General features: G+C 41.0%; 1 protein-coding gene across 1 annotated transcript in view; it reads left to right on the forward strand.

Annotated features, from left to right (window-relative positions):
- kdrl (kinase insert domain receptor like) overlaps window positions 1-9,964 on the forward strand; it is a 44,220-nt gene that overhangs the window by 3,973 nt on the left and 30,283 nt on the right. The window contains exons 2-9 of the mRNA XM_035669125.1: window positions 3,319-3,409; window positions 5,033-5,250; window positions 6,844-6,971; window positions 8,094-8,253; window positions 8,356-8,492; window positions 8,591-8,762; window positions 8,935-9,061; window positions 9,238-9,407. Of these exons, the coding sequence (XP_035525018.1) occupies window positions 3,319-3,409; window positions 5,033-5,250; window positions 6,844-6,971; window positions 8,094-8,253; window positions 8,356-8,492; window positions 8,591-8,762; window positions 8,935-9,061; window positions 9,238-9,407 (1,203 nt within the window). The remainder of the gene's footprint in view (window positions 1-3,318; window positions 3,410-5,032; window positions 5,251-6,843; window positions 6,972-8,093; window positions 8,254-8,355; window positions 8,493-8,590; window positions 8,763-8,934; window positions 9,062-9,237; window positions 9,408-9,964) is intronic.

A 9,964-nucleotide genomic window follows, 5' to 3' on the forward strand; every position in this document is an offset into this window, starting at 1 on the left:
GGCGTCTGTAGATAAAAATGGTTTATTCTAATGTAAAGAAAACACAATGATTTTTGTATTCAGCTGTTTATACACTAATGAAAAAAAAAAAAGAATATTATGTTCCATTTCTGCCAATAGAGCCTCCTAAATGTTACACACTGGACCTTTAAATGTCGCAGACACACAGACCCTTTTACAGCAGGATACTGTAGCTGCACTGCCACGCAATGAAGCAAAGACACTGTGAGAAGGTATAAATCTTTAACTTGCTAAACTTAGATTTAGTGGGTATAAATCTAACTTTCCTTTGCCTCAGATGGGCGAAGTTGACTTACTAAGAGTGACCCTGCACACTTTTGTCAAGCAATAATTCACTCTCCACCTTTTCTATGTCTTTGTTGACTCAGAATTACAAGGGATGAAGTGGCAAGGTTAAATGAGAGACTCATCATGCTGCATTGTTACTTTTGCCTTGAATGCACCAAAAAAAGATGTTCTTTCTCCGACTCTTAAGATAGTTGCAGTGTTTCATGACGGGAAGGGAAGTACGGGGAGATGAAGGGTAGTCTCTACAAAAGAGAAGGGAATTCCGCACATTATTCCCAGCACTTGAAGGGTTGTGACTTGGGGTTTCCCGTCTACTTCAGTGACAGTACAGTCATCTCGTACAGTAATAGTGTTTTTTATTACGCAACATCAACCTACTGGCAAGGCTGCAATAGTGCTGCAACAGATACTTAAATTACTCATCTCAGTTTGTGGTATCTTCAACCTTCAGTTCTGCAAAGTTGTTGTAAAATGGTAATGCTGTGGATATTATTTTTATTAATGTTGTATAAAGTGCCAAAACAGATGGCTGCAAATCAGTGCCAGTAGGAAGTATAATAATAGTCTAATAACTACAAAGAAAACCTCACTTTCTGTCTGTCTCAATGTAGATGTGCTAAAATATAAATGCTTGAAAAGACACTTGGTGAAAGGTAAGCAATTAGGGGAGTCTAGGGTCAACAATTTCAGTTACATTGCTGAACAACTGGCTTAGATTAATTGAAAATCTCTTTCAGTTTGTCATTGTTTGGCTGTTCTTTCAGACTAAATATTTAAATAGCATTTTCTGTGCCACAAATGTTTCAGAATAGTGTAGAGTAGATCTTGGAATCCAGCGCCGTTTGAATCTTTAGTCTTCATTTCCTGACTGGTAGTGAACCTACCACAAATGTTTTCCAAACACTACGTCCTGTGCCACTTCCCTTTATCAATGCCCAGTAAGGACAAGGACATACAAATGTGATCCTGGTCTAATCCTAGTTAACTTGGCCCTGTGTCAATAATCCATCTGATGTCTGTGTGACTGTGTGGCTCAAGACCCCATCATCAGTTGACTGAGAAACTAAACCAAAGTCACTCAGCCTCCTTCTCTCTCTCTCTCTCTCTCCCTCATTCTGTTTGTTCCATGCTTGTCCTTTTCTTAATGGCTCTTAATGAGAACCAGCTTGAGGGCTCTTTGAACCAACGCAATAAGCACAATTTCTGGCATTTTTCAAGCACTCTGCTGGAGGAATGCAGCACACAGCTGTTACGGAGGGTTAGGGGTGTCGGGACGCTTGCTGAGGTCAGCGTTGGGCAGGCAGTGGGGCAGGTGGGAGTTTTGCGGGTGTGGGTGTAGAGAGACAACCGCAGGATGTTTCTAGTGGGCTGCTGCAGGCCCCCGCTGATTAATCCATCTGTAGTGCGTTACTAAGGAGAATAAGGGAAAAATTGGCCAGTTTTAAGAGATGAGCTGCCTGCCAGTGCAAGTGAAGGTCAGGCTAATGTTTTCAGTTGTTGTTATTGGTGTTGTGTGTGCAAGCAGATGCCAGCATTCATACATGGGATGCTTTTGTTGAAGAACATAAGTCAAAGAACTTGACATGTTGAGCATACTGTCTTAGAGACAGCACATGATTCACAGTGCTTTTTATTTCGCCATTTGTATTTAACAGGGCCCCGGGGTCAAATTCTGTTTGATTCATTATTTGCTAAGTTCTCATTTCCAGCAATTCAGTTACATAACTTGCTGCCAATTTGCAGATGTCAGACAAGAAAAAACAAATTAAAACATTCTTAAGGGAATTTGTGTGACAGCGAAGGAGAAACCAACAGCGGACAGTTATTTCTAGATTATGTGATTGTTAATGCTTTATTTCATTAGTCTAATATACAGCTGAAAGCACAGGGTATCGCAGCATGAAACAGCGTGAGCCACATCCCTTTCCCTCTGCATAACCTTGGACAATAAAACAATGATGTTCTAATATTTTGCAAGGAAGTCGATATTGAGTGCCACTGCCAACACTGGCACCGTCAGCTCATTCTTAGCACAACAGCTGTTCTGAATAATAGACAAATACTAGCAAAGTGTGTGTGTGTTTGCATTTGTAAATGCAGGTGTACTTTAATATGTGTGTGGGTTCCTACGTGCATGTGTATGCATGTGTGCATATACATGTGTATCCATCATGTGTCAGCATGTCAGCCTGGCAGAAAGCTGTTGTGTAACTCCATTGTCTTTCTTGATTTGGTGCTACAAATAAAGGGTTCCCTAAAGACTGTCACATGTGAAGGGTCGACTTAATGAACTTGTTTTCTAACCACAATGACAAGCTGTTCAGGGAGCTCAGTGAAAAGAAGGAAATCACATATGGGACTGTGACACCTCCTGGACAGCAGGGAGATTCACAGTGTTTCCTATGTTGATCTCTGTTAGAGGGACCTCTCAACAGATACAGCTGGCTGTACACCAAGTGGAGGACACCCTGGGATCAAACATCTAAACCTCATATTTTCCCCTGTGATATTTTAACAATAGCATTTAGGGTGCAAGGTCAATGGTAAATGAAAAAAATACTTGTTCCTAAAAGAGAGGAAGGGAGCAACCACAAGAGGAGGTTGAGTAGTTGATTTGGAGGAAATGCATGCAAAGACACTCATGAGGGTCTGACTCGGTTCTGTATCGAGTATCACAGCTGCTCCCCACATCGTCCCTTTCCTCACTCTATTTAACCTTCTATCTTTCTTTCTTTCTTCTGCGCATCCCAGACCACTATTCATTTAACAACTTGCACTCTCAGCACCGGAAACACCCCTAGTGCTCTCACAGCGGAGAATCGCTTGCATAAGAGGCAGGAGCATATCAACACAAAGTGATCCCACATGCATAGGGCTGAAGTGATTCCAACAGTGCTTTCCATTCTGTTGTGACAGTGGCTGACGAACACAATTAATGAGATGCTGTTAATGTGCCAGTTTGTTTGCCTTTCTCTCTAAGTGCTCCATGTGTGTGTTTGTGTTCAACAGGTCATTTGGACAGAGATCGCTTGCCTAAGATTGAGCCACCTGACAATCCCCTCATTCTTCACAAGGATGGTTTGTTAAACCTCATATGCAGGTATGCCCCATACCTATTTATGTCAGTGCATATAACTACTCTTCTGCAGGAAAATATACTTTTAACTCCATTACATTTATTTGACAGCTTTAGTCACTAGGTACTTTACAAATTCATATTTTACATATAAAACACAACAAGCTTACAAAATATTGTATCTATTACAGATTAAAGATTAAACTACCCAACAACATGTACGATATGAAAAAGTGTCTCTAACTCAACCAGCTACAACATTAAAATGCTCCTTTCATGAGAATGCACCAGTAACAAAAATCTGTTCCATCTGATTGTATAAATCTCACAGAGTCATTTTTCTTGATTTAACTTGATACGTCAGATACATTTAGCTAAAAATACTTTTACTTAAACATAGTATGTTTTTAACTGGTTATGAATCTGTGTCAATTTAATACAGATGCCTCTGTACAACCTACATGAGCACACAAGACCACCAACTATTTCTATATAGTTATTCTTAATGCCTGCCACCAGGTCAGATTCCCCTCGAAATCAATGAAACAAGGTGGTGGAAACACTACCGCTTTTGTCCACATGTGCCGCCAAAATCAACAAAAACTTAAAATTCCTTGTTGCTGCTTTAAGTAACATTTTCAATGAAGGACTTTTACTTGTAATTGGGTATTTCTACTATTTTGTATTGATACTTTATCCACCACTGCATGTAGCCGTTGATGGATATCTGATTAGTGCGACTAAGGTAAATTCCTTGTCACACAGGAATTTCCAGAAATGAAACAAGTTCATGCCCCCAGTTTATCTGTTTTTGGCCCTGTTATCAGAGGTCAGTCAGGAGGAAAGGAGTCTGTTTTCTGAACTGAAGTATAGACTCTGGACTTATTACATGACAGAAAGGCCAGGGGGAAAATAAACGGGACATGCCTGGGCCCCAGGACACTTGCTGCTAACAGAAGAAGCTGGGACAATCCTTAATCGGAATCAGTGGTGGTGGTCCACATTTATCAGCCTGTTGCAATTTCCTTTAGGGATGGTGGGACCCTAGTGGGCCGTATTCACATTTGTTAAGAATTTAGAGAGTCTTGCATCATTTTGTAGGCCTGCAAGGAATGTTCAGGAACACATTTCTATCTAATGTAATGCTTCCCTACAAGGCCATATGCTAAGATGCCTGGCCCATACAGTACTGTCTTGTTTTCTGTCACTGGAGGAGAGCTGGAGGGTGCTTGACCCAAAATTCTGCAGGCAAAGGCAGTGGTATGCAAGACATGTTTGATGTTCCTCTGGGATCTCTTTAATGAGAGTTTTAAAATGGATGTGTGTGGAAAGAATGTGTTAGCTATGCACATCATTCAAGAGAAACATGTTCCCATGTGAAAGTTCAATTTATTGGATGACTCAAGATTAACTCAAAATAAACTTAAAAACAAAATCAAGTCAAGAAGGCCCGAGGGGAGAAGCAGCCGCTGCCATCCTAAACTAAAAAGATTGTGAGTTCATTGCCAGCTGTGACACATTTCCTCAAAATAAATCCAAGTTTTGGAGCTTTGTTTCCAGAAAACAGATCAACAGAAACATAACTGAGAAATATTGTCTTCACATTCATCTAATAGTGTCTCTCTCTTTCTCTCTGTCTTCTGCCAGCGGTCACGGCCTGCTGCACTGGACACTTGCTGATTCCCGTCGATCGATCTCATCAGAGGGAGTGAAGGTGGAGAAGTGTCATTCCAGACGTCACCCTCACTTAAACTGCAGCAAACTGGCAATCACACACTTGAGTGCCAATGACACAGGAAGGTACACCTGTAAATCCTCCAAAGATGGTTCAGAGCACATGAACTCGACCTATGTCTATGTCAAAGGTGAGACCTGAAAAATGCTCACACCAGTTCAGATTATGCGTTCTTTTTTACAGTCAATGAACCAGTGGAAATATGACAGATACACTGACATTATCCCCTCCAGTCCAGAATGTAAAAAAAGTCATTTTCCAGCATGAGAAAAACTGAATGTAATGTTGTTTAGAAATACAAAGAACTGCTCTATAAACTTAAACACTGATAAGAGTTCTTTCTTTTTGAATTGAGTTGTTTTTCTTTGATCCAGGATTTAACTGTGCTTGTTTTTGTGAAAGTCATGGAAGACTCCCGATAAAAGAAAAGGTTTTCACTTTGTGATTTTATCTGCTGACGCCAGTGGAGGTTTTCTGATGTTGAACTGAGCCCACAAACAGTGGCACTTAACTGACAGAATGGAACAGTTAATGAGCAATCTGGTATTTTACACAAGATACGAAAGTAAACAGAAAACGTCCAGCATACCAAGAAATAAAATACTGAATTAGTCAGCAAGAACAGAAGAAAGAGCAGAAAAAGAAAGTTGAAAAAAAGGAAGAAAGACAGAAAGAAGGAAGGAAGGAAGAAAGAAGAAAAAATATGTATGACAGTTACTCCTACACAGTTAATAAAGTTATTCATTACATGCAGGAAGCTGACTTTACATTTACACTGAAGGGCCACGGCTCTCCCTCTCAGAGAGAGAGAGAGAGAGAGGGGAAGTGATTTCTTTTGGTACTATGGTTTCTTCTGGAGGTGGAAGGGTGAGCGTGATTGCACGGGAAGCTCTGGTCATTGACTGTGATTTCCTGCTCCGGCTACTGTTTTCCTAAGTCTCCCCTTAAAGCGTCACATGGCACAAGTTACAGTTACATTATCATTCAAATACAGATTTTTCTGGGCAGCATAAGAAGAGCAAATTTTGAGGGTTAAGGCAGCGTCAAACCATTTCACCGAGACGTGTATGTTTTTTAGACTTTAAAACTGTTGGTTTAAAGACATTAAATAAAGACAAAATCATCAAATATTGGTCTAAGGGACGTTAAATGGTTTTAGACTGAACTAAATGCTGGATTTACTTTGTTCTTTCTCCTGTTGCTCCTGTGAATGTGGTTCATCTGTCTATCAGGCAGCCTGCTGTGCATGTGTTTAGTCTAATGCTCTCTTTTCAAAGGCCTTCAGCTGTTTATTACATAATTTTCCATGCTTACTTTTCGAATAATAGTTCCTTTATCACACCACTACTGCTTGACCCCACACCAATCGCAGACTATTTGTGTAGCCGTGAAGTTCCCACAGCCGTCATGTGATGCCTGGTTGCCCAGTAGAAACACACCAATAACCTGATATCTCTGTCTTGTTGTCTGCTGCCGTATCCGGGTAGAATGAAGCAATCTGAGATTTTGATCTCTGTGTTGGATGCCCTGACATTGCCCTGATTCAATTACACTCCTAAACTCTGTTCTAGCATAACAGAGCAACAGCTGTAAAATTGCTACAAAACATGGTTCACCCAAAGGACAAAATGTAAGCGGCCACATCTGCTTTGAAATGTGATTTCTGACTGACCTATATTTTGGATATTACTCATTTTGGAGGGTTTTTTTTTTTGTCCCACAGATCCCGAGCAACCATTTTTGGAGCCTCATTATCTGACACCTCACATCCTGGTTATCTACAGGCACGAAACCAGCCTTGTGGTCCCCTGCCGGACGACCTCTCCTGATACTATTGTAACACTGACAGGGGTAAGACCTTTGTCACACACACTTTCTTCACATGCCTTCCACTTGTAAGTAGTTTTATTATATACTTATTTATTTATCATATGTATTTATTTATTATATACTATATACAGTACGTATATACTATGCACTACTCAGTATGTGTTCCATAGACCTTGTAGAACATAGACTTTGAAGTAAATCATATAATAAAGAAAGATTGCTGTTAATAGCAGGGTATCCTTACTAGTTGTCTCTGGAGAAAAAAGTGTTTTCACTTGTGCTTAAGGCGTCTCACTGGTTCTCACACCCTTTGTATGTTAAATCATTCTAGCACACAGAAACAGACATGGGACAGTGGCATGTCTGAGGGAAGCTCAGGGGCGGAGGGAGTCATTCTGTCTGCTTCCTGTAAGAGCAGGAAGGTGCTCCAAGAGTGTTTCCCTCAGAATAGATTCTCAGACTAAATTTAGACCCCTTCTCTTACAAACATCAGGAAATGCAGAAAAGATAAACAGTACACACTGTGTCCAGTGTTAAAACAGGTAACAGGTCATGAGGATTGTGTTACCAGAATGCCACAAAGTATGTCAGTCGAAGAGAGCTCTGTCAGTGACTCCTTCAGTGATGTTATTGGCACAATGTTTGTGTTGCCTTGCCAACCACAAAGGTGTGTGCTTTTTGTCAAATCCGTTGCATTGATATACGACCATGTGACTCAGTGCCTACTGTGGGCAAACACATCTGACTCAGATGGAAGAGATAGTGGTTGTGTGACCTTCCTGCTACTGGTAAATCTATGGCACTCCTCCTTCCTGCTCCCTTTCCTTCCTTCCCTTCCCTTGCCTCCTCTCCCAGTACAACTTCTGGCATAAGAACAAACATCAGCAGGCACGTACATCCGTTTCCGAGTTCGCAATGTTTTGTGCTCCATTGCACAAATGATTGCAGAGGTTCCACTCCACAAGACAATAAAAAAAAACTAACTAGACTTTCTGTCCGCAGCTGAGCCCAGTAGAGCATGAGATACATGTTAAATGATGTTGAGTGCATTACACTTCAGTCTGTCTGGCTCACTAATCTAAAACTAAGTGTCACCAAATGGGCACTGACAAAACATCTCTGCTCTACTCTCTTTCATTACAGCTCCCATCTTTATCAGACAAGATCGTTAACGAAATGGTATGGGATTCAAAGGTGGGATTCAGGATTCCCTACGGTCCCTACACTTCGTATACAATGCTCACCTGTAACACCATGGTCAAAGGTTCTGAGCACAGGTCAATGTACATCCCTACGAGACAGAGTGAGTCTGTTGTCTTTCTGGCCAAACTTGCTTATTAAAGAAATGTTAATTTCTCTGCTCCTTTAGTATTTCAGTCTTCTTATAGCTCTCTCCATTTTACAGCTCTTGTCCTTAATAATGTGAAGATCACCCCAGATCGTGTCAGATTGTTGGTTGGAGACACCCTCATTCTCAACTGTACTGGTGAGACCACCTATAATGGAAGAATCAACTTTACATGGGATTTTCCAAGGAAGAATGTAAGTTAAGGATTTACTGTTGACACGGTCCTACTGTATGTAAAAGGGACCCTCACCTGTTGTAGCAATGGAGTTCAAGGTACTTCCTTTGTCTTCAGGAAAATCGACATTATACAAACAAAACCAAAAACAAACCTGCCGTGGTTCTTCTGATGAGCAAGGCTTTAGTCTTGCCAAACATTACCATGGAGGATAAAGGGGTGTACCGCTGCAAAGCTGAGATTGAACCCACTAAACACAAGAATGCGTCTGCAAAGGTCCTCGTCTTTGGTGAGTACGCTTTGGATGAGCTCTAAAGTGTATTACACACTATGAAAATACAAATAAATGATCACACCTAGATATAATTTTAACATCTAAATCATCAACATCACAGTATGATGGTGACTGTTGTTTTCCTCTGGCATGGACTCCAATGTCTGTCATTAATCTTTTGTTCCAGAGCATCCATTCCTCAATGTCTCCTATAAGCATGAGAGGCCTAGTACAGTGACTGTCAAAGAAGGTAGAAAGAAATTTGTGTTTGACCCCAAGGTCAACGCTCTGCCTCCAGTAGACATGCTAGCATGGTAAGTAATGGTTCAGATTATGTATTGAGTGTACGTGCACCTGCATAAAATGCTGTGGCAAACCCTGAATTACTAACCTAATTATTAACTTTGTGAGTCAACTTCTCATTCACTTCTTTTCTTTATCATTGTATAGCCATGGTTAAAAAAAACGTTTCCATGCCTCCAATTTTTAGGTATAAGGATGGCATCTCTATCAAGAAGAATTCCACCTGTTACAAGATGTCTGGTTTCAGCTTGATCATCAGTGATGTGCAAGATAAGCATGCTGGGGTCTACACTATAAGCGTGGGCAACCAACTAAAGGGCTTGTACAGGAATCTGAGCTACACTCTGGTAGTCAACGGTAAGCTGTTGCCATAAACCTGATAATGACTGCTGATCCTAAGGAAATGAAGCAGTGCCTTGACTATGGACTGAGGCTGCCTCAGCACTCTGGCTGCTTTTAGTATAGTTCACTGGACGGCAGGTAGCAGCTCTAGTATGAGAGGAATTTGGGGGCTTGTTGGTTCCAGGGCTGGATTGACGTAGCAGGGGCAGCTGTTGTTGATTATTGGGGCTCTTTTGAAGGGGCTTGGTGCAGTGTGTAAATGGCCTGTGCTCTATTCTGCACGCAGACTCCAGCCGTTCCAGACCCCTGCTAGTCCCCAGCATTTATTTGCATCCTCACCATGTGTATATACTGTGCAGCTCATATAAACAGCAAATGTTCTATACAATATGTATACAGCTTGACGAAAACAAGGACTGAGCGTGTAATTCATTGTTATGATGACTTTGGAAAGAACACTGATAACTGTTAACACCAGAGGTTATAAATGTTTTAGCGTGTTAGGTCTAAACTTTGTCTGCTTACTATAGAGAACAGAGAAGTGTATCAGTTACTTTAAGCTTACCATGGGG

This window comes from Morone saxatilis, unplaced genomic scaffold (genome assembly GCF_004916995.1).
Source record: "Morone saxatilis isolate NCDOM2014 unplaced genomic scaffold, NCSU_SB_2.0 Contig22, whole genome shotgun sequence".
Taxonomy (NCBI): Eukaryota; Metazoa; Chordata; class Actinopteri; family Moronidae; genus Morone; species Morone saxatilis.